The sequence below is a fragment of the Henckelia pumila genome, chromosome 4, assembly GCF_033568475.1.
Source record: "Henckelia pumila isolate YLH828 chromosome 4, ASM3356847v2, whole genome shotgun sequence".
Classification (NCBI taxonomy): Eukaryota; Viridiplantae; Streptophyta; class Magnoliopsida; order Lamiales; family Gesneriaceae; genus Henckelia; species Henckelia pumila.
In genome coordinates this window covers 73,457,110-73,482,976 of record NC_133123.1, presented here as the reverse complement: position 1 = coordinate 73,482,976, position 25,867 = coordinate 73,457,110, and the positions used below count along the sequence as shown (strand labels likewise).

The window sequence follows — 25,867 nt, the reverse complement described above, 5'->3', positions numbered from 1 at the left end:
GATAGCCTCATATGCCATACAAAGATTGAAAATTCATTTATACCTTCAATCGTGGGAGATCAGATAGCCTCATATGCCATTCAAAGATTGAAAATTCATTTATACCTTCCTTAGAGTCATTGTTTAGTCCTTAACCATTCATCATTTTCCAAAAGCACTTTAATTTATTAGTCAATATATAATAATTTGCCACTGGCCATTTCGTCAATATATATATATATATATATATATATATATATATATACACACACACACATATTAAAATAAGAGGTAATTGCATATATTATCGGTGTGAATATCGAGATTGTTAAAAACTCTCTATGAAAAATAATGATCTATTAACTTTCTTGATTTTTTAATCTTGAGCACATACCTCCATGTATTTTCAAAATTTGAGCACACAACTCCTTATCAGTACGTATTTTCAGGGATATTTGTGCACAAAATTTGAAAACACAAGAGGTTTAGCTCCCTATGTTTTTTAATCTTAATCACATACCTCCATGTGTTTTAAAAATTTGAGCACACAACTCATTGTCTGTACACGTATTTTTTAGAGGTATTTTTGTACAAAAATTTGAAAACACAAGAGGTTTATAGTCATATGGATTTTTTAGTAATCTCATGATTTCTGATTGGCCTGTCGTCAGCCAACAAACTTAAAATACCTACTCCTTAACAAAAATGATTGTAATGGTGAGTAGGGTCGAATCCACAAGGAACAGATAATTATTTCTTTCAAGTAAATGTAACTAGGGGGTTTTGGTATGTAGTAGAAATAAAAATAAAAATAAGCAAGAATTAAATAAATGAGATAACAATCAAATAGATATTAAATTCAATAACTAAACAAACTCTGATTCAAGGGGTTTCTGCATTTCAATTATATCACTAGTCATCGGCTAACAAATAATTTATTCATGCAGTTTCTAGCAATTAACCTTAAAATCAAAGGGATAGCCACTAAGATTTTTGTGTTCTCCTATTTTAATTGACCAAACCCAACATCTAGTCAAAACTTATCAATAACCAACTGAGCACGATATCGTTCCATATTGATTAAAAATAGCTTTTCGATTTGTGAAAACAGTTAATCCTAAAATCTAATAATCGAGATAGCTGCAACTGTTAAATCTAGTTTCGTTGATTTATTTAGATTAAACATGTTATGATAGCACAACATACCTAATCTATCGCTACTCAAGTACCAATTATTCATGACAATTACGGATCACTGAATTCATGGATAGAATTCAAAAGCCGTAAATCAATTAATTTGTCAGATTAATCGACCTACAACTTTCATGAAAATAAATCATAAATCAACAAATACTGAAAATAAACAAGAACATCAATTTAATCTCAAAACCTCACAGTGATAAATTAAAATACAAGAAAATATCCCTTGAATCAGAAATAAAAACTTAGTCAAGCATAGTTGGCTTCATAATTCCCTAGAAATATAAAAGATTAAACCTAGAAATTATAAAGAAGAAAGAAGAAGAAAAATTATCTTCTCTGGCCGTGCAGAGCGTGCAGAACGCAGGAACATAAAAATGTCTCTCCAAAAAATCTCAAACTAAAACGTTTAAAAAGCCTAAAAGAAAAGGAAAAAATAAAATCTAGGAAAAAGATAAGATTATCTACAAGATAATCTTAATAATTGTTTAAATAAAAAACAAATCTCCAACAATATTTATCCAAAAGAAAATCTTATGTTCAAAATTCTTTCATAAATTAAATACCATATTTAGAATTCCTAAAATATAGTATTGTCTTCTCAAATTCTGAAATCTTCAATTCCCACCAAACAATAATAGGATAGTAACAAAGCGCGCCCACGCCTTTCTTCAGCACCTCTTCTAGTTTGCTCAATTTCTCAAAATTTCTCTTAGCAACTCCAAATGTGATAGAATTCAACTTTTTAAATCAAAATTTTGTCCAAGATCATCAAACTTCCTCCAACTACAAAACACGACAAAAACGCACCAATTAACTTATGCAAAAGATAAAAACCCGAGAGATATGATACTAAAAAATATAAATATCATGAACCTATCAAAATCTCCCCACGCCTAAACCATGCTTGTCCTCAAGCATATAATAGTTCAATCCATCATCCCAACTCATCATCCTCATTTCTCTTCCTCAACCAATCCCAAACAAATATTCATGCATCTCATGCATCAAAACAAGCCAAAAGAAGAAATTCTCACATCAACATCATAGACAATCAACTCAATCAATTATATTGAAATTAAAATGCATAAGGTCCAACAACTCCTCATGGGATTCACTCATTGCACTAAACAAAAAATATTTTTGGTGTATACATATATCAAAGAAAACGCTCATGTCAAAACATAGAAGATTTTTAACCATAAGCTTGAAAATATAACATGCCTTTCCCACCAAATAAATGAATTAAAATGCACGAACAAAGAGCTTAAAGATGGTTGTAACGGGGTTAGGGGTAAGGTAGGATAAAAGGATAAAATGTCTTATAGAATTGAAGTCTAAAACCTTTCACAAACACAACTCCACCAAATTATTCATCTACAGTCCATGAAATTCTTGACATCCAATAAAATCATTCATCTCTCTTAATTTTTTTTTTCATTCTCTTCTCTTTTCCTTTTGACTTTTTTTTTATTTCCCAGATTTATTTTCTTTATTTTTTCGTTTTCTCTCTCTTTTTTTCAGGAATTTAAAATGTAGAAAATAGAATTATAAGACTCAGAGCATAAGTAACTAAAGTAGTATTTGGGAGAACTTCTAAGAAGCACTTCTCAACTTTTCCTTTATAAAATTTCAAAATTTTGTGAAGAAAAAGCTAAGAAGTACTTCCTAGAAGCTCTCCCAAATACTACCTAAGTCTCCATAATTTTTCACAGCTTTTGCTTTAAATAGTGTCCTATGTGAAAAGTTTACATGTCTTTTCAATTCAAGGTTCAAAAATGGGATAACCAATAAAGAAAGGATTTTCATGGCTTGTAGTGTGGTTATTTTTCAAAGAAAAGGATCAGACTCAAAATTTGCTCACTAAGGGTATATTCATAAATGTAAGCTCAAAGCATGGGCATATGAAAAAAAATGGTTTTAACCTAGAACCCTTAATTTTTGAACAATGCATTCAATCCACCAAAGGAATTAGTGAAGACATGTATAACAATGCAAGTTATAGAAAAATCAACTGTAGTAGCCCGTAACCAAAATCAGTAATTAAGGAATTAATCATAATTACTTGGATAGAGTTCGGAAGCTCCGAAGGTGAGTTCGGAAGTTCCGAACAGGATCGGAAGCTCCGATGCAGGATCGGAAGCTCCGATGGTATTACGTCAGGCATGACGTGTGGCAAGATCGAAAGCTCCGATCACCCCTATCCGAGGTCAACAAGTGATATTTTGACATGTGGCAGATCAGGATCTTCGAAAGCTCCGATGGCAGGATCGGACGTTCTGATCGAGGTTCGGACGTTCCGATCGAGGATCGAAAGCTCCGATCGTTGTCTATAAATAGAAGGCCGAGAATTCAGTTTCAATTGCCAATTCCGGATTTCCTCTCTACTCTAGTCGTATTCGAGTTGTTCTAGCCTTCCTAGGCTTGACCCGGGAGTCGTCGAGACATTCGATAGTCGTAGCAGAGTTGTGCCCAAGTTCTGGAGGCATCGACATCAAAGGGCTAACGACGGACGAAGGTATAGCTTTTGCTTCCTATAAGTATTTAGGAGTATGCAACAACTTAGTTAAGGCTTTTAGAGCACTTAAATGATAGTAGTATCATTTGGCAGTGTAGAGCAGACTATAGGCGTGGACCTAGAGTTGGTAGAGCTTGCACTATTTTGAGGTACGAAAGTACTGTTCGAGATATCTTGACTGAGTATGCATGTATTATATGACTGCATGGTTTATATGTCATTGATTTATGCTGCATTCATTTGCATACTGAGCTATCTCCTTCGAGATGTCTGTTAGTAGGGTTGTACCCTATCCTGTTAGTGGATGGACTTCCATGGCTTTGGGTCCGGTAAATCCACTGGTATTTGGTATGGGAGCCACCTCCTGAAGCGACGGCACAGCGTGCTACATACCAGGGTCCGGTCTGTCTCTGTTATCTGATCCTTGACCTCGAGTTTATAGGGAGTTCACTTTGCATGCATGTATACTCATACTCTCGTACTGAGCGTTTTATGCTCACGTCTCGTACTCTATGTTTCTGGATACCCTATTCCATGGGGCAGGTTTTCGATTGGACGAGGCGGGTGGATCCAAGAGAGGCTAGTCAGTGGTTGACCAGCTGGAGCTTCGTCTAGGCTTATTTTTGTTGTTTTGAAGTTGATACAGCTATTCGATTTGGTTGTATAATATTTGGATAAATTACAGATTCCTTTACTTGGGATTGTATAACGTTTATGGTTTCCGCAGTTTTATTCTGATATCTGCTTAATTAAGTTAATTGCATGCCTAAGTTCTGTTAGTAGGTGATCCGGGTAAGGGTCACTACATTTATGGTATCAGAGCATGCAAAAGTATTCTTGGTATTTAGTCTCATCATGAGGTATTTTTGTAGATGGCAGATCGTGATGACCAGAGTTCTCATGGCAGTATTGGTGGGCGTTGGGGTGATGCCGACCAAGAGCATCGTCGAGAACGACGTCATCGTCATCATGACGACGAGCGTTTTACTGTGCGTCGATTCTTAGCTTTTGGTCCTAAACCCTTAGTTGGAGGTGAGTCTCCGGAGGATGCGTAGAATTGGTTAGACCGCATGGAGACGACTTTTCAGACTTTCCACTGCACCGAGGAGCAGAAGATGGAGACCCTTGGCTATCTTCTGGATGGGCGAGCCCGTAGGTGGTGGAGGTTTACTTCTGCACCCTTTATTGCGGCGAGAGGAGTGGTCACCTGGGCCGAGTTCCGCACAGCTTTCCAAAAGCGGTATTTTACTCCTGCACTCCGTCAGTCAAAGGCAGGCGAGCTACTGAGTCTGCGACAGGAATCCATGTCTATTGATGAGTATCAGCAGAAGTTCTTTGATCTGCTATCCTATTGCCCCGAGATTGCTGATAGCTCAGAGATGAAGTATAATCTGTTCCTTCAGGGCCTTAACCCTGAGATCCATGACAGTGTGGCGGTTGACGACGACATGTCCTACGAGGGTTTGGTGAGCCGTTGTCACCAGGCGGAGGACAGCATTCGGCGGAACAGGTCTTTCTCTCAGTCGAGACCTGCTAGTTCTTTGGGTCCCCGTGCCCAATCTTTCAAGAAGTCTGGATCTACTTCTTCTTCCTCTGGCTCTGCTGGTGTTGTTCGTTACGGTAAGAAGGACAAGTGTGATCACTGTGGGAAGAACCATTCATCCGACAAGTGCCGTAGAGCTTCTGGAACTTGTTTCCGTTGTGGAGAGACTGGTCATATCCGGAGGGATTGTCCGCTATCTGGGGGAGGCGGTTCTGGTTCTGGTTCTGGTTCTGGTTCAGGATCTGGTTCTTAGGCCACCGTACAGCAGAGGTCGTAGGGACAGCCTGCTGGGAATTCTCATTTGAGGCCACGAGCTTCTGGCCAGGTGTTTGCCTTGAGGCATGATCAGGCAGTGGAGGAGAATGAGAAAGTCATCGCAGGTACATTTCTGCTTTATGGTATACCTGCTTTTGTACTTATTGACACTGGTGCATCTCATTCCTTCATTTCTGCACGTTTTGGTAAAAGGCATAAGTTACCATGCATTGCACTAGACGTAGTGATGTCTGTTTCTACTCCGACAGGCCAATCTGCTTTGGCTAAGCGTCTAGTGATGGGTTGCCCTTTAGAGTTCGAAGGGAACATTCTGTTAGTGAATCTCATGGTCCTGGCGATGGACGACTTTGATTGCATTCTGGGAATAGATATGTTGACTACCTATCGAGCTTCAGTGGACTGCTATCAGAGACTAGTACGCTTTCATCCGGAGGGGAATGAGAGCTGGTTTTTCTATGGTGAGGGAGCACGACCCCCGATGCCTTTGGTATCAGCTTTGAGAGCCTGTCGAGCTCTAGAGTCTGGCGGGGAAGGCTACCTTATCTATGCAGTTGATTTGTCCGCTGAGAGTATTGGGATAGAGAGCATTCCTGTTGTGGATGAATTTCCAGATGTATTTCCTGATGAGATTCTGGGTTTTCCTCCTGCTAGGGAAGTCGAGTTTGGCATAGAGTTAATACCGGGTACATCACCTATTTCTCGAGCACCGTATCGTCTGGCTCCATCAGAGATGCATGAATTGAAGAATCAGCTACAGGATCTTTTGGACAAAGGGTACATTCGTCCTAGTGTATCTCCTTGAGGAGCTCCTGTTCTCTTTGTAAAGAAGAAGGATGGGTCGATGCGGTTGTGCATTGACTATCGGCAGCTGAATCGAGTCACTGTGAAGAACAAGTATCCGTTGCCTCATATTGATGACTTGTTTGATCAGCTGCAGGGCACGTCAGTTTACTCCAAGATTGACATGAGATCTGGGTATCATCAGTTGAGAGTCCGTGATCAGGACGTAGCCAAGACTGCATTCCGTACTCACTATGGGCATTACGAGTTCCTAGTAATGCCATTTGGTTTGACTAATGCGCCGGCTATATTCATGGATTTGATGAACCGTGTCTTCAGGGAGTATTTGGACAAGTTTGTCGTGGTCTTCATTGACGACATCTTGGTGTATTCGCATAATACGGAAGAGCATGTTTCTCACTTGCGGTTGGTATTGCAGACTCTTTGAGATGAGCAGTTGTACGCCAAGCTGAGCAAGTGTGAGTTCTGGATGGATAGAGTGGTCTTTCTTGGCCATATCATATCCAGGGAGGGGATTTCTGTTGATCCAAGAAAGATTGAAGCGGTACTTAATTGGTCGCGTCCGACGACAGTTGCTGAGATCCGTAGTTTTCTGGGTCTAGCAGGGTATTATCGTCGCTTCATTCTGAACTTCTCTCAACTAGCTCGACCTTTGACGCAGCTTACCCGCAAGGGTGTGGATTTCGAGTGGTCCTCCGAGTGTGAGGAGAATTTCTGTGAGCTTCGACGACGGTTGACTTCTGCGCCGGTGTTGGCATTACCGTCAGGATCTGGAGGATATGTGGTATACACTGATGCTTCTCTTCAGGGGTTAGGATGTGTTCTGACTCAGAATGGGCATGTGATCGCATACCCTTCTAGATAGCTGAAGCTTCATGAGGACAACTATCTAGTCCATGATTTGGAATTGGCAGCCATTGTGTTCGCTTTGAAGATCTGGCGTCATTATCTGTATGGTGAGAAATTTGAGATCTTCACCGACCATAAGAGTCTCAAGCATTTGTTCACTCAGGCGGAGTTGAACATGAGGCAGAGACGTTGGATGGACTTGCTTAAGGACTATGATTGCGAAATTAAGTACCATCCAGGAGCTGCTAATCTCACCGCTGATGCTTTGAGTCGCAAGGTGCGACTATCCGCACTTCAGACTTGTTCGATGTCTAGTGCGATCAGTGACTGTTGTACTTCAGGTTATACCTTCAAGCATAAGAAAGGTATGCAGAGTATCCAGATGTTTGCGATATTATCTGAGCCAGCCTTGTATTCGCGGATCCAAGATGCTCAGATGTCTGATTCAATGACCCAGCGTTTAGCTCTTCTAGATAACGAGGGTAACTCATCTGGATTTCATTATCAGTCAGATGGCTTTCTGTGTTTGTCTGGTAGGCTGTGATTCCGCAGGATGAAGAGTTGCAAGAGGAGATTTTGTCTCAGGCACATCGCACTAAGTTAAGTATTCATCCTGGGAGCAACAAGATGTACAAGGATCTACGTACTCGTTTTTGGTGGAAAGGAATGAAACATAGTGTTTATCAGTTTGTTTCGAGATGTTTGGTGTGTCAACAGGTCAAGGCAGAGCACCGACGACCTGGAGGATTGCTTCACAGTCTACCTATTCCTGAATGGAAATGGGAGTTTATCACAATGGACTTTGTGACCCATTTGCCGGTATCCCCGGGGAACTGTGATGCTATCTGGGTTGTGGTGGATCGACTCACCAAGTCAGCGCATTTCATTGCCTATAGCCGTGAGTACAATGTGGATCGTATGGCACGGTTGTACATTCAGGAGATCGTTCGACTTCATGGAGTGCCTGTGAGCATTGTCAGCGATCGGGACCCCAGGTTTACTTCTAGATTCTGGGGGAGTGTTCAGCGTGCGATGGGTACTACTCTCAGTTTGAGTACTGCCTATCATCCGGAGACTGATGGTCAGTCGGAGCGCACTATCCGTACTTTGGAGGATATGCTTAGAGCGTGCGTCATGGATTTTGGTTCAGCCTGGCAGGATCATTTGCCATTGATCGAGTTCGCGTACAACAACAGCTATCATACTAGTATTGGGATGGCACCTTTTGAGGCGTTGTACGGGCGACGTTGTCGTACTCCACTCTTCTGGGAAGAAGTGGGGGAGAGACAGGCTGAGGGACCGGAGTTTATCCAGCAGGCGATAGACATTGTTGATCATATCAAGAAACGGATTAAGACTGCACAGGATCGTCATGCCAGCTATGCTAATATCAAGCGTAGGCCTTTGCAGTTCGATGTCGGGGAAAAAGTGTTTTTGAGAGTGTCACCTTTTCGCAAGATTCTCAGATTTGGCCTTAAGGGCAAGTTATCTCCCAGGTTTATCGGTCCGTTTGAGATCTTGGAGAGCATTGGCGATTTGGCTTATCGACTAGCTTTACCACCGCATCTATCCAGTATTCACGACGTGTTCCACGTATCTCTGTTGCGACGGTATGTGGCAGATGAATCTCATATTCTGCAACGGTCTGAGGTTCAGGTTAACAAGGATTTGACCTATGTTGAGAAACCTATTCGTATCCTGGATTATAAGGATAAGGTTTTACGGAACAAAGTCATTCCTTTGGTTTTAGTTCAGTGGCAGCGCCGAGGCACTGAGTAAGCTACTTGGGAGCTTGAGGACAGGATGCGTGAAGACCATCCTGAGTTTTATTGATTTCATTCTTAAGTTGTATTCAGTTGCAAACTCTGTAAACGTTTGATTTGAATAAAGAATGTTTCTGATTTCTGTATTGCATTCAGTACTTAAGATCTGATTTCGAGGACGAAATATCTTAAGTGGGGGAGAATGTAGTAGCCCGTAACCAAAATTAGTAATTAAGGAATTAATCATAATTACTTGGATAGAGTTCGGAAGCTCCGAAGGTGAGTTCAGAAGTTCCGAACAGGATCGGAAGCTCCGATGCAGGATCGGAAGCTCCGATGGTATTATGTCAGGCATGACGTGTGGCAATATCGGAAGCTCCGATCAGGAACGGAAGCTCCGATCACCCCTATCCGAAGTCAACAAGTGATATTTTGACTTGTGGCAGATCAGGATCTTCGGAAGCTCCGATGGCAGGATCGGACTTTCCGATCGAGGTTCGGACGTTCCGTTCGAGGATCGGAAGCTCCGATAGTTGTCTATAAATAAAAGGCCGAGAATTCAGTTTCAATTGCCAATTCCGGATTTCCTCTCTACTCTAGTCGTATTCGAGTTGTTCTAGCCTTCCTAGGCTTGACCCGGGAGTCGTCGAGACGTTCGATAGTCGTAGCAGAGTTGTGCACAAGTTCTGGAGGCATCGACATCAAAGGGCTAACGACGGATGAAGGTATAGCTTTTGCTTCCTATAAGTATTTAGGAGTATGCAATAGCTTAGTTAAGGCTTTTAGAGCACTTAAATGATAGTAGTATCATTTGGCAGTGTAGAGCAGACTATAGGCGTGGACCTAGAGTTGGTAGAGCTTGCACTGTTTTGAGGTACGAAAGTACTGTTCGAGATATCCTGACTGAGTATGCATGTATTATATGACTGCATGGTTTTATATGTCATTGATTTATGCTGCATTCATTTGCATACTGAGCTATCTCCTTCGAGATGTCTGTTAGTAGGGTTGTACCCTATCCTGTTAGTGGATGAACTTCCATGGCTTTGGGTCCGGTAAATCCACTGGTATTTGGTATGGGAGCCACCTTTTGAAGCGACGGCACAGCGTGCTACATACCAGGGCCCGGTCTGTCTCTGTTATCTGATCCTTGACCTCGAGTTTATAGGGAGTTCACTTTGCATGCATGTATACTCATACTCTAGTACTTAGCATTTTATGCTCACGTCTCGTACTCTGTGTTTCTGGACACCCTATTCCATGGGGCAGGTTTGCGATTGGACGAGGCGGGTGGATCCAAGATGGGCTAGTCAGTGGTTGACCAGCTGGAGCTTCGTCTAGGCTTATTTCTGTTGTTTTGAGGTTGATACAGCTATTCGATTTGGTTGTATAATATTTGGATAAATTACAAATTCCTTTACTTGGGATTGTATAACGTTTATGGTTTCCGCAGTTTTATTCTGATATCTGTTTAATTAAGTTAATTGCATGCCTAAGTTCTGTTAGTAGGTGATCCGGGTAAGGGTCACTACATCAACAATGCATGACAAACACACAATCAAGAAAACAGAGCATTATATAGTGACTGCTCATTGGCTCAAGTCTCACCACAGAAGATGGTTATGTGTTAGACCCATACATTTGTCCTTTTAACTAATTATCAAGAGCAACAACCCACAATGCAGCAAAGAGAATACTAATTTTTTTTCAAAGGACCAGTATTGGAAGTATCCAGGATTCAGAAGACAGAAACAATAATCATGAACTAAATACCTCTTGGACAAAAAAATCACAAAATAGAATTAAAACAATGAAAAAAATAGCAATAATTAACCACCTATAAGAATGACACAAACAACTTAAACTCTCCCACACCTAAATCTGTCATTGTCCTCAATGACATAAATAAATGCTCAATGAAACAAGAAAAAGCGTAAGGATAGTTAGAGGACTCCCCTGACAGTTTTGAGCATCCACAAAAGTGTCATCTACTGCTGAGGTGAGGAAAACTTGAGGTGAGGAAACTTTGGATCAAACAGCGATCGGTGGAATTCATTCAAATCAAACAATGCTCCACAAAATATTTCAGCAATCACCCGCCAAAATCACAGTAGCAGATCGGTGAATGGAGGCTCGTCGGTGGTTGTCTTGGAGTGAATGTGAAGAGCTAGCGGTGGCTAGCGGCCTGGCAGAGTGAAGAGGGACAGCAGCACAGTGATCTTCTAGATGGTGGACGCAGTGATGTTGATGGGAGCAGCGGACGACTGATGATTGTTCGGTGATGATTTGATGTACAGGCGGTGATGGTGGGCTGCGCTGGAGAGGTGAAGACGCGGGTATTGCGTTGCGATGCGGATGGAAACAGCGTGCAATGATGATGGGCTAAAGCAGGCGGCATCGCTGGTGTGAAGTAGGCGGCTGGCAGCGTGAGATGAAGGACATCAGCGGCGCCTGGTGTGGATGGTGAACGAGGAGGCAGGAGAGTGCAGACGCTGGTTTAAAGGCTGATGGCCGCTGGTGAAAAGTGAGGAGTGAGCGGCTGTGACTGGTTAAAAAACAGGCGGTGTCCGGCGTGGAGATCACAACCGCTGATGACGATTTCAGATGAGGATGATGATGGTTCGGTGCTGGAGTTGTGATGCAGACAAGTGGCAATGGGGTATCAGACGGCTGGAGATGATGGAGAGAAACACGGTGCCTGGTGGTTGTTCGGCGCGAGAGTGATGAGCGACGACTTTGCGCCTGGTGTGGATGGTGATGTTTGCACTTGGGAAAGAAGACTCGGTCTTTAAGAGAAAGGAGAAGAGGAGAAAACGAGAAAGAGGGGGCGGCCTGTAGAAAAAAGAATAAAAAACATTAAACGATAAACCCTATTTATTTTAGTTATTATTATTGTAATAATTACAATTATTAATTAAACAAAACTAAAACAAATTGGAAACTTTTTTTTTTCAAAACAGAAAATAATTTTTCATAGGGCGTGGGTACGCATTGTAGAAAATTATTTTCTGAAAATTTTAAAGTTTTTAAGAAGAAAAATTGATTTTTTGTACAGAAAATGATTTTTCACAGGGCGTGGGCATACCTTGTACTAAATCATTTTCTGATTTTTTTTTCCAAAAAAAAACTAACCAAACGCAATAACAAATAAAAATAAATAAAAAAACGTTGGGTTGCCTCCCAAGAGCGCCTCTTTTTATTGTCGTTGGCTCGACTCCATGTTGCCTTGTTGCTCATGGTGGTTCATAAATTGTTATTTTGTCCACCTTCACCTATTTGGGAATTTTCATAGCAAATTTCTGTCTATGCTTGTTCTGCTTGAATTTCTTGGAAATCCTCATTTCTTGATAACTTCCTCTATTTTCCATGGGTATTTTCTTAGGTCGATCTGGAGGAAGGTTTCGCTCAATTTTAGATGCCTGCAAATCATAGATAAAAAATATAGTATTAGAATTTTCAGCAGGTCTTGCAACAATCTCCTCTAAATTATTCTCATCCAAAAATTTCGTATTTTCTTGTGAAAAGTGATCAGTGATATCAAGAGCATTAATAGTACTTCCACAACTTGGATATTTCATGGTATCATAAATATTAAACTTAACAATCTCGCCATCAAATTCCATAGTAAGAGTACCATTATTAACATCTATGATAGATTTTGAAGTTTTTAGAAATGGTTTTTCTAGCAAAATTGGACTATTTAGATCAATGTTTTTCATGTCAATCACATAAAAATCAGCAGGAAAAACCAAATTATCAACTTTCACAAGAATGTCTTCAATTACACCCCTGGGATAAATAGCGGACCTATCAGCCATCTGAATCACAATTGCAGTTTTATTTAAAGGTCCAAGTTTCAAATAATTATAAACAGAATAAGGCATGACATTGATAGAAGCACCCAAATCCAACATAGTCTTTTCAAGTCTAGTATCACCAACTGTACAAGGAATATAAAACATACCTGGATCACTGCATTTGATAGGAATATTTCTTTGCAGAACAGCAGACACATTGTCTCCTACATGTACCCTTTGACACTCCTTCAAATTCTGTCTCATTTTCGCATTACACGATTCTTTTAAAATTTTTGCACAACGAGGTAATAGTTTAATATCATCTAATATAGGAATATTTACCCCGCATCTACGAAAATTTTCATTCAACTCTTGAATACTTTCACAATTCCTATTCAATGCAAGGGGAAATGGGGGAATATGTTTATACACAAAGAGAGGCGAAAACTTACTTTTCAGTGCATCATCTTGATTAGTTCATTTCTCCTCCACTTTTATCTCATTGTCTTTGTTTTTATTGGCTGGTATTGGTACCACATTTTCTTGATCCTCAAATTCTTTACCATTTTTCAATGTAATTGGACTAACATTCTCCCTTGTATTCACCACACTCTTAGAATTTAGACAACTTGAATTTTGTACTTCCAACCTATTGAGTGCAGTTGTCAACTGACCCACTTGAGTATTCAAATTTTGAATGATGGCCCTTGTTTCCTGTTGAAACTGCAAAGTATGAGTGGCTAGATCCTTAACAATATTTTCTAGATACTCACTTGTGTTGGAAGCTGGTAGAGGTTGTGATCTAGGAGGATATGATGTCATTTGAGGTGTAGATAGATTCATTTGTGGATTAGCATAGCTGAAATTCTGATGATCCTTCAATCCTGGATTGTATGCATTAGAATATGGATCGTATTGGCGTTGTGGTTGTCCAGGAAATCCACCAATTGCATTAGCTTGCTGCACTTGATCTTCTTGTAGCGTCGGACACATATCCATCGGATGTCCATGAACCGAGCATATACCACAAGATTTGACCAGTTGTACTTGTCCTGCAACCAACCTTTCCAAAAGAGAAGTCAATGAATCTAACTTTTGATCAATAGGACTAGCACTTACCTCATAAACTTGTCGTGGAGCATTGTCTTCCCTAGTTTCGAACTGTTGTGCATTGGCAGCCATGTTGGCGATAAGATCTCTTGCCTCTTGAGGTGTTTTGTTTAACAATGCACCTCCACTTGCAGCATATATCATGTTTCGATCAAAAACCAAGAGACCCTCATAAAAATACTGAACTAATAATTGTTCCGAAATTTGGTGTTGAGGACAACTGGCACACAATTGCTTGAATCTCTCCCAATATTCATATAAAGTCTCCCCATGCAACTGTCTGATCTCATATATGTCCTTCCTAATATTTGCTGCTCGTGAAGCTGGGAAGAACTTCTCCAGAAATTGTTGCTTCATACCATCCCAGGTTTTTATCGTCCCAAAGGGTAAATAGTAGAGCCAATCCTTGGCTTTGTCGTCTAAAGAGAATGGAAAAGCTCGCAATAAAATTTGTTCCTCTGTAATTCCTTGGGGTTCATGGTTGTGCAAACAATGTGAAACTCCTTTAAATGCTTGTGTGGATCTTCACCAGCAAGACCACGGAAAGTTGGCAACAAATGAATCAAACCAGATTTTAATTCAAAATTTGCATTTGGGAATTGAATGCATAATGGCTACTGAGTAACATTAAGATTAGCTAACTCCCTGAGGGTTCTCTGTGCTGGAGCTGTCATTGTTTCTTCGCACTCACTTTCTTCAAATTCGGGTTTAGATTCTCTTTCAGACTCACTTGAATTTGATGCAACGTTCAAACCAAGAGATGGAATTGATGCTTGGTTACGTCGTAGTCGCGCTTCTTTTCTCAACCTCCTAGCTGTCTTCTCGATTTTTGGAATGTATTCTAGTTCATCTGTACGAGAAGAACGAGGCATAAGAAGGGAAAAAATAAATAAATAGAAAAACTCGAAAGAAATAATTATTAACACCGTTTCCCGACAACAGCACCAAAATTTGATGGACCTGTCGTCAGCCAACAAACTTAAAATACCTACTCCTTAACAAAAAATGAGTGTAGTGGGGAGCCGGGTCAAATCCACAGGGAACGGATAATTATTTCTTTCAAGTAAATGTAATTAAAGGGGGGTTTTGGTATGTAGTAGAAATAAAAATAAAAATAAGCAAGAATTAAATAAATGAGATGAACAATCAAATAGATATTAAATTCAATAACTAAATAAACTCTGATTCAAGGGGTTTGTGTATTTCAATTATATCACTGATCATCGGCTAACAAGTAATTTATTCATGCAGTTTCTAGCAATTAACCTTAAAATCAAAGGGATAGCCACTAAGATTTTTGTGTTGTCCTATTTTAATTGACCAAACCCAGCATCTAGTCAAAACTTATCAATAACCAACTGGGCACGATAGCGTTCCATATTGATTAAAAATAGCTTTTCGATTTGTGAAAACAGTTAATCATAAAATCTAACAATCGAGATAGCTGCAACTGTTAAATTTAGTTTCGTTGATTTATTTAGTTTAAACATGCTATGATAGCACAACATACCTAATCTATCGCTACTCAAGTATCAATCATTCATGACAATTACGGATCACTGAATTCATGGATAGCATTCAAAAGACGTAAAATCAATTAATTTGTCAGATTAATCGACAAACAACTTTCATAAAAATAAATCATAAATCAACAAATACTGAAAACAAACAAGAACATCAATTTAATCTCAAAACCTCACAGTGATAAATTGAAATACAAGAAAATATCCCGTGAATCAGAAATAAAAACTTAGCCAAGAATAGTTGGCTTCATAATTCCCTAGAAATATAAAAGATTAAACCTAAAAATTATGAAGAAGTAAGAAGAAGAAAATTCCCTTCTCTGGCTGTGCAGAGCGTGCAGAACGCAGGAACAGAAAAATGTCTCTCCAAAAAATCTCAAACTAAAACGTCTAAAAAGCCTAAAAGAAAAGGAAAAAATAAAATCTAGAAAAATTAAGATAAAATTATCTACAAGATAATCTTAATAATTGTTTAAATAAAAACAAATCTCCAACAATATTTATTCAAAAGAAAATTTGCTTTACAAAATTCTTTCATAAATTAAATACCATATTTAGAATTCCTAAAATATGGTATTTTCTTCTCAAATTCTGAAATCTTCAATTCCCACCAAACAGTAATAACGTAGTAATACAGCGCGCCCACGCCTTGCTTCAACACCTCTCTCTAGTTTGCTCAATTTCTCAAAATTTCTTTTAGCAACTCGAATGTGATAAAATTCAACTTTTTAGATCAAATTTTTTGTCCAAGATCATCAAACTTCCTCCAACTACAAAACACGACAAAAACGCACCAATTAACATATGCAAAAGATAAAAACCGGAGAGATATGATACTAAAAAATATAAATATTATGAACCTATCAATTTCACAAGGGTAGTATATGCAATTATCTCATAAAATAATAATAACAAAATCAACAATTATTTTCCAACTCAACATACCGGTCATTGCCATTTTTGGTGGCCAATCAAAATTTGGAAAAAAAAAAAAGAAAAGAAAAAAATTGAAACGAAATTGGAAGAAATAATGCAAGTTATTCATGTTTGGGAGAGTTTTTAGAAGTGTTTTTCCGCTTTTCTTAACAAAATTTTGAAATTTTGTTAAAAAAAAAAAAAAAACTAAAAATTGCTTCTTAGAATCTCTCCCCAAACACTACCTAATTCTGCAACTTGACTCATATAACAGGATTAAAACTGAAAAAAGTGCAAGTTAGGGTCAAAAAACTTAAATTTCTCAAGGTAATAATTAAATGCAATAGTTTAGTGAAAAAAAATCATTAATCTTCACTGAGATGTTTCATCCATATATAAATAATTCAACTCTTTTTACAGTGTCGCTTTCTGACTACTTAAAAGCAAAAGTCACGATGACCCCTTTCCTACTCTGGTGTTCGAGTTAGTAAATTAAATTAGGCGAGTTGTTTTTATTTATAGTTAAATGTTCGATTTTTTTTGTCAATAATTTTTTTAAGAGTCAGTTACACGGAACTTGCTCATTATAATTTAACAAATTAGCGTAATTTGCAGACTAACTATTAGATTATTAGAAGATTCTAATGTCATTTAAAAAAAAAACCCAATATAAACAAGATAAAAGAATCAATTTTGCTATTCTCCTCGTCTTATATATATATGTATATGTATAAGTTACATGGCTCTATAAATCGGCACCCCACAATCATTGTTTGCTTCACACAAACACACACACTGAGAAATGGCACCGACAGCTCCTCTTGTTGAAGATGTGTCCATCAAAGAACTAGCAAATTCATCAGATATCAAAGCGATTCCTTCTCACTTCAAATTTGTTGTTGATCCACAAGGCTCCATTTCGGACTCGCTCCCGATCGTCGATTTTTCCTTGCTACTCTCTGATGATGCCGATCAACGCTCCCAAGCCCTCAAGGATCTTGCCAAAGCTTGTGAAGAATGGGGCTTCTTTGTGGTATATTAATTTATGCTCCCAAACATATATAAATAAATTTTTCTTGAAACATATTATTAAATATATAGTAAAAATCTTGCAGTTGATAAATCATGGGATCCCAGAAAGTCTGATGAAGGCCATAGTCGACGCAAGTTTAGAGTTTTTCGACTTACCTCTGGAGGAGAGGCGTCGATACGAGCCCAAAAGTGCGTCGGATCCCATAAAAGCCGGCGCCGGCACCGCCAACGGTGCAGACCACAAGGTCTTTTTGTGGAGGGATTTCATGAAATCCTATGTTCATCCTATACTTTACTGTCCAGATAAACCTCCCCATCTACGGTAATAAACATTAATCATCAATACACTGGTGTGGTCTGTCTATTCATTTTTCAGTAGATTCGACGAGTATTATTATTAAATATATTGATATTTAGATGCATTATTAGTTAGTACCTAGCTTGAATTTTCTTTTTTTTCCCTGGGAACCCGTGGTTGCTATTTTCGATACGTACTGGGGTAAATCTCAAACTAATGCAATAGCATGCAAATTATATTAAGATTGGTAAGCTACGTGACAGGTTAGTTCAAAAAAATGTTGTTAAGGAAAATCGAATTCTTGATCTACAAAGTGATCATTCAATCCACCAATTTAGACATCACTTGTGGACTTTCCTCTTATTTTCTTGCTTTAAAAATAGTACACGCGACCAATAATTGAAAATCACTATTCAAAATCTCAATTTGTTTAATGATATCGCGACCAATAATTGAAAATCACTATTCAAAATCTCAATTTGTTTAATGATATGGTAACCCGTAACCGTAGCTGCTATTTTTCTGTGTCTATTGGATAACTCGGGGCTAACGCAGTAGCGTGCGGACTAAAAAAAATCTCATTTTTGATTTAATATTTATGATGTGCACCTTTATTTAATTTGTGACTATGGGGATTTTTTTTTTTTTTGAAAGAACTATGGGAATTTAATTGCAGGGATATTGTAGCCGAGTACGCTGAGAAATGTCGATTTCTCCTGAGAAAACTTCTCCAGGGAATATCTGAAAACCTGGAACTGGAAGCAGGATCCATGGATGAAACTCTGAACCTGGATTCTTGTTATCAATTGTATGCTACAAATTTTTACCCGCCGTGCCCGCAGCCCGATCAGACGATCGGGATCCCTTCCCACACCGATCCCGGCCTCTTAACATTTCTGATCCACAATGGAGTTGCTGGCCTTCAAATACAGCATAATGGAGAGTGGTTCCATGCCACTTCTCCGCCAAATGCTATCCTGGTCAACACTGCCGATCATCTCGAAGTATGATTTTTTTTTCGTAAATAAATAATCATTAAAAAAAATTAAATAAATTAATGTGGCATTTCCGTTATTAAATAGCCATCTAGAGGGCAAAACAAAATGTTGATATGATTTTTTTTTTGTCATTGTCTCATAATTAATTGATTGGACCAGATCTTTAGCAATGGACGATACAAAAGTGTGAAGCATCGAGCTGTAGTGAACACCGAGAAGGTCAGGATTTCCGTGGTGGTGGCGAGTGGTCCGGAACCGAGCGTAATCGTGAGCCCATGTGAGGAATTGGTGCGTCGAGATGGTCGGGCTTTGTATGGCTCGATGAAGTTCATAGAATATGTCGAGACACAGTTAAGCAGTCGGTATGATGGCAAATCGAACTTGGAATGTATGAAGATCCAAGACAATCAAGAGTAGAGCCATTAGTCGATCTTCTATATAGCTGATTATATATATATGTATATATATGTGGTCAGTTATTATTATGCTTAATTTTGGAATAACTGAATAATGTGTGTGCGCGCTAATATGTTGTGGTTCGCTACATGTTATTATTAATAAATATGTTTCTCCAACACATTTCTCTATAATTACGAGATATACCGTATTATTTGTATCTTATATTGTTGATGATGTCCTAAGTTTATAATCTAAGATATTATTACTAATAAATTATTGATGTCGTACACACGTGAAATGTACAATGATGATGATTTTATTAAATCCTTTTGACATAGGGTAGTTGAGGTATTTAATTGAATTTTAAATAAGAATTTTTTGACGGAAAATTCATATTTTATCAAAAAGATTAATTTGATCTACCAATTAATTACTAGAAAAATTGAGGACTCATAGCAATGTGGTCAAATTCAATAATGCTTTTCCAAGTGTCAATGAGTTGGTCTTGGATTCCTGAAGTTCACTAGATTCATAACAGCAATCAAATCAATCGGACCGGAGTCAATTAGTTTTTATAAAAAAAAAATAATTTGAACAAAGTTATTTATTTAATTATCCCAGGAAATAGCAAACGATTTAGTACCATGCATAGTTTTTATTCTTAAAAAAATAAGTGAATATCATTCAAAATAAAAAGTTTGAAGAATGTAATTTTGCTAATTAATTATTAATTATCAGTGTTTTCAAAATTTGAGATCATATACATCAGGGATCGAACTCTGAACAAAGTTTTGTTTGTTCAAGATTTGAAAATATAACAAATTAATAGATTTTTACGAGGATTTTTCTTATTTTCGGAATCTCGACATATATTTATATAAGGAAAAGTTTATGCAAAAATCAGCCGTACAATAAATCATGGAGCTAGGGATACTGAATTAATAGACACAGAAAAATGGGACCAAGAGGAATCAAATGTGTGGTAAAATAAAAACCTGTGGGCTACATGATACCAACTCGAAATTCAATGCTCACCATTGATTTGAATTTGGAAGTATTAATGAAGCCACGTGATATCCAGGAAACGTGAATTCCATGCTATCAAGTATTTTCGATTTTTTAAAATTTTAAATCCATATTTTATTCACTAAATATATAAAATCAAATTGGTTGCATGCACCAAGACAAAAATGGCACCTACCCAAAAAATATCATTAAAAAAAGTATATAATGTTTTTTTAAAAATAAAAAACTTATTAATTATTTTTTTCGAGAAGAGTGGTGACATCTGGGGATTATCACAAGTCACGACCTTCAACCTTATTAGTATATATTTTTTTTACGAGCCAAAAAATTAATGTGTGTTCACTGAGTTAAATTTCGATTAGACATGTTCTTATAAAACTTTTTTACAAAAGTTTTTTTTATAAAATATTTTAAAAATAAATATGTGTTTGGATAATTATTTTATTAAAAATTTTAATATTTTAAAAGTAATGTTGTTCATCATAGTTCAATTATTAAAAACAATAAAAATATCTCTCAAGTGTTCTATACTTGAAGATCACTTTTTAAAAAATATTTTTGAAAAATATTTTACAAAAATTTTATCCACACGCTTACTTTAAGTTTTTCACTTATAAAAACATTAAAAACGTTTTTAAAATACGTTATCAAACGGAACCTTATATTTTTGTAGAAAAAATGTGAATATTGAACCAAAACTTTCAAGTCAGAGGATTGGAAAATATCCAACACTGAAAAGTCACTCCTCTTGTGCGGATTTTCTCTTGTGAAGATTAACATACATCACTCAAAACAATATGTTATAAGATGAATCGTCTGTCGCTTTTTCTTTGATGTTTATATTGAGTAAAGTCATGAATTAATATAGTAGTTTGAAAATTATAGTAGCCAAATAAGTCGTACGAATAAATTCTGGGTGACAGACTTATCTAAGATAGTGTTAGTAAAAAAATAGAACATATGATTATTAGGAGATGTATTTGTTGCAGAGATTTACTGATTTTTTTTAAATGACAGACTTTTGTGGAGTTGATGAATTTCTACAAACTTTTATAGAATCTCACAGACTTTTTAAATATTGTCACAGAATCTTGCAGATTTGTTTAATAACTTTTATTGACATTTGTAATTTTTTTCTAGAATCCTATAAATTTTGTAAAAATATTTTTATCTATCCATGTAAACAATTTTTACTTATCAATTTGGTTTAGAAAAATCGATAAGTATTATTAAAATCATTGTAATTAAAAAATTAATATAAATCTATAAAATTTGAATATATTTAATTTTATATAGTATCTTTATTTATATAATATTTATATACATACACATTCGTGTTAATAAATTTTTAAAACTACGTTAATATATCAAGTTAATATATATCAATCATATACATATTATTATTATAAATATATATATGTATATACATAAATATATTAAAGTGAATAAAATCACTATCGAAAATTTTGAGTTATAAAAATTAAGCTAAAAATTAAAAATATATATATAAATAATTAAAACATCAAATTTTATATAATAAATAATGAATTATTAATAAAAAATAATTATTTTTATTTTAAATTTATAATCAATAAAATATTATAATTTTTGTCATGTATTATAGTATTTATTTAAAATTTTTAATAAATATGATTTTAAATCTCGTGAGGTTTTGTAATTAAAATTTAAAAATTTATGAATGATAAATTTTTTTATTTTATTTTAAAAATAGAAAAATATGTTTATATATATATATATATATGAAATTGTATATGTATTATTTTTAATATAATAAGTATGTATGAGACTAGTATTATATATAGACTATTTTATAGAAATGAAAAAAAGTGTGAGTTTGTAAATGTCAATCCAAATCTTTACTTTAAAGATAATTATTGACTTTTTATTGTTATACCTTAGGCTTTAATTATTGTACTTAATAGAATTCAATTGGAGTTTTTAAAAGTCTATTGACATTTTGAATACCTACAGATTTTTATAGAGTTTTTAAAAATCAAGTTTTAATTAAAAAATGACTTTTTAAAACTTATCTTGAATACCACTAAAATTTTATGGAATATATAAAAGTTTAGATTGAATACCTTTAGACTTTTAAACTCCACAAAAGTCACTAAAACTCTAGAACTAATACACACCCTTAGTCAAACACTCGTTTACTCAGAATATCTCCAATACAACACCAATTTAGTGTAAAACGCCAAATTGGTGTTGGATTTTAGCGTTGGGTTGGACGTATAAAATTGATAGGATCGGTTGAAAGTGTAGAGGGGATGTGAATAGACTTTCAAGCAGTTTAGTATAAAATATTTGAACTTGATCGATTTAGTGACTGATTTCTAATCTTATCTTAATGTCTGATGTAATTTGAAAAACAAGAATATGCACGAAAATATGTCAAATTACAGATTTGAACGCTGAGTGGTTATCAGTTTAGGTTAGGTGATGATAGTGGGTAAACTAAAATAATGCAAGCAAATGTTTATGGATGTTCGGAGATTTCAAATACTCATATGTCACCCCTTCTTTCACCTCGAAAGGATATCACTAGAAGACTTTGAATTTTACAAGCAATTTGCAAAACCCCGATCCATTTTAAAACTTAAAAACTGCCTAAACAAGAACTCTTAATATAACAACTCAGTTTCAGTCCTAGACTGATGATAGAACAGAGATGAATACAACTCGAAATCCTTAGCACAAAATTGATCCTTCTATGATCAGAATAACACTTCGGCGTTTGTGCTTCGAGTTCTTTGATCAATTTTTGAACGTGTAAGACTTTGAATATTCTCGTAAAATAGCAGAATTTGCATAGCGTGAGAGGATTTTTTTTGTTCGATCAAGATCTCTATTTATACCTTTGGATTGTTAACAGTAATAAATTCAAATTGAATCTTTAGATAGGGTTTTGAATTATTCCCGTTGGATTTGTCACTATCAACAACAAATTCTGGAGCCGACATTGTCCTTTGCATCGCGGCACAACCTTCTGCAGAGTGTGTCAGAGTATGGAAGAACTTATCCAAAAGTGGAGAGGTAGTAGACTGGTAAGGGTAAACTATTGAAGTCAGTTTAGCATCTTCGGCCAGTTGAGCACGGTGATTGAGCGTGAATTGGTTTAGCTCCTTATATCAGTTTAGCGAGTGTAAACTGGTGAGGTCAGTTTAGTGTTTTTGGCCAGTTGAGCGCGGAGATTGAGCGTGAAGTAGTTTAGCTCCATATATCAGTTTAGCGCTTGTTAGTTGCTTGATTAGTTTTGGCCTTCTTTTAATCTTTGTACTTGTAAACACTAAAACTAAATTTTCCAACAATTTCTCACTTTTTGGTGTTTATCAAAACTTTGAGATAGCAAGCAATAAACTGATATATTAATGACAAAGAGATATTCAGTTTCAAAGTTCTTCTAATTCTTCCTCCTTTTTGATAAACTATCAATAAAGAACGCTAGGTGAAGATACATGTGCAGATAACATAAAAAGTTTGTAATAGCACAAAATGAGTTATCTTCGATCAGATGATGATCTGTGCATTGAAGAGCTGCGAGATGGTGAATGAGCTGCTGAGGTGTGATGACCTGATGCTTGAGCTTCATACTGAGCTCACAAGATATTCTGGGAGAGATTTGTCAAGTTGATAAGTTGCTTAGAGAGTCCCTGAAAATTTGTTTGAACTGAGTTGTGCAAAGTTTGAACAAATCCATTCAAGTTGTCAACTTTTTTTCTCCAAGGACTGATGAGAATGTTGAAGTTGAGACAATGAATTGGTTAGTTGACTTGAATCCAATAAGACTTTGTCCAGAAGTGCAAGTTTCTCTTGAAGTTTGATTAACTCTGCATTCATTGATTGTCTTAGAAAAAAAACGTTGCTGGTAGTTTCTTGTTGATTTTCCTTGAGAGTAGTGACAGTCTAGGACATAGTATAGACTAAAGCTTCGATCTGAGAAATCAACTCATACCAATCATATTCTTGATCTGATTTTGAGGATGGCATATATTTTCCATTGGAGGAAAGATCGGTATGTAGAAGTTCTGTCTTCTGTCCTTTAAGAGGAGATGAATATTCAGTGGATGTTATCTCAATTTTTTCATTTCCTTTTTGTTGATGTGATGAAGATTCATGGACAGAGTGAACAATCATTGCAAGATTTGGAGACTGAGTCTCAATCTCAATGGTAGTATCATCATGATTTAGGTCTCTGCTGTTCTGTGGATGTGTTGGTGAATCGGTAGATGGTTCTTGGAGATGGTCATTAGTGACAAGAGAAGTTATGGCTAGCAAGACAGCAGTTGCACTGGATAGCTGAGGTGCTTCCTCCTTAGTTGAGTTTGATGGAACGGGAATGTCAGAATGGAAAGTGGAGTCTCCAGAGACGCTGAGTATTTCCTTGAGTCTGTGAGTGTTGGCTCAGTAGGAATTTGAGGAGGTAAATCTTCCAGTAGAGTAATTGTTGGGCTGTAGATTCCATATGAGACAAAGTTGATGTCTCATCTTCATTTACATGAGCTGGAGGAGGTGGTGCTTCCATAAGGATAGGTTGAGGTTCTTCAAGTTCTTCTTGAAGAGTAATTGAAGGATCAACTTCTTCCATAGATGTATCTGTCAAGATAGGATTTTGTTGATCTCCATATTCAATGTGAGAAATCACTTCATGAACGTTCATTAATTGGAGTTTAGGTAGGGAAGTTTCAGCTCCTGAGGTGTGAAGTTGCTGCTCAATGGATGTGTCTGTGTTATTTTGAGCAACTAAAGCTTCTTTTTGAAGCTCTGCAAATACCTGATCAATTGAATTGTTGGAGGATTCAGTGGTGGTAAGACCCTTCTTGCTTTTCCTGTGTTTGGATCTAGACTTGAAGTGAGATTTGTGTTTCTTCCAAACAAAGGGTTCTGGAATCTCCAATGTTTTATCAGTTTCCCAAAGCTGCACTCCCATTTACACGTTTATGAGATCAGTTTGAAGCTGAGTAAAGATGGATCGGTTTTCATAAGAAGTTCTGGCACGTGGATCATAATTCTTTTGAAAGTCAGCAACAATTTCACTAAGTTTCTTGATCCGCAAAAGATCGTAGAAGTATTCTTCTTTCCAATGCTTCTTGAATATTTGCAGGCTTGACTATCCTCAGCACAATTTCTTCAAGTTTGACATATTTAGGCAGTTCATTCTTCTTTGTGAGATGTCTAGCCAGTGTAGAAGTCCTGTATTTATGTCAAGTATCAAAAATTTCATTAGTGCGTTTCTCAGTATATTCAAGTACTTCGTCCATGGTCAAGTCTATCTGAAGTTGAATGGCATTTATCGGCCTGTCAGGATCTGAAGATGAGGCAATTTGAGAACTTCCTGTTGCCAAGTCCAGGCCTGAGTGAGTGTACTCTACAATTTTCTTTGAAGATAGACCACCTAATGGTATGGCTGGAGGCAAGACTACCAACTGTGAGATAGATTGCAATGGGGTTTTTTGAGTTTTCACAATTTCTTTGGAATCTGCTTCTGGTGGAGTTTCGTGAGAGGGTTGTAGACTCTGAAGAGGTTCAATCATCATTGATTGTTTTCCCTTGAGATTAGTTTTGGCTTGATAGACTGTCTCATCATCTGCCTCATCAAAAGAGTTTGTGTCTTCAGTGGAGGCCACATCCATTGGTTTGGGGAATCACAGAGATGATCAGTTTAGTTGGGGATTTGATAGCCCTTGTCTGTAAAGTTCTTGTCACCTTAGTTTGGGGCTTCAAAATCTCTTCAATATCTGTTTCCTCACTGTCATGGATAACAAGATTTCTTTTCTTTTTGGCTGATTTCTTGACTGCTGGTTTGTGCGGTCTTGTGA

At 36.8% G+C, this 25,867-nt stretch overlaps 1 protein-coding gene across 1 annotated transcript; it reads left to right on the top strand.

Moving 5' to 3' along the window:
- Positions 1-16,955: 16,955 nt before the first annotated feature.
- LOC140864862 (2-oxoglutarate-dependent dioxygenase 19-like) lies at positions 16,956-19,179 on the top strand. Its single transcript, XM_073269253.1, has 4 exons — positions 16,956-17,307; positions 17,390-17,628; positions 18,281-18,608; positions 18,762-19,179. Exons 1-4 carry the CDS (start codon positions 17,077-17,079, stop codon positions 19,017-19,019), a joined length of 1,056 nt encoding a protein of 351 aa, XP_073125354.1. The 5' UTR covers positions 16,956-17,076; the 3' UTR covers positions 19,020-19,179.
- The last annotated feature ends 6,688 nt before the right edge of the window (positions 19,180-25,867 follow it).

Bases quoted from the DNA above. Each gene is read 5' to 3' on its own strand.
- LOC140864862 (XM_073269253.1), top strand. From the start codon at position 17,077: ATGGCACCGACAGCTCCTCTTGTTGAAGATGTGTCCATCAAAGAACTA. The intron at 17,629-18,280 runs GTAATAAACATT...ATTTAATTGCAG, and splicing joins GATAAACCTCCCCATCTACG to GGATATTGTAGCCGAGTACG. The intron at 18,609-18,761 runs GTATGATTTTTT...TGATTGGACCAG, and splicing joins ACACTGCCGATCATCTCGAA to ATCTTTAGCAATGGACGATA.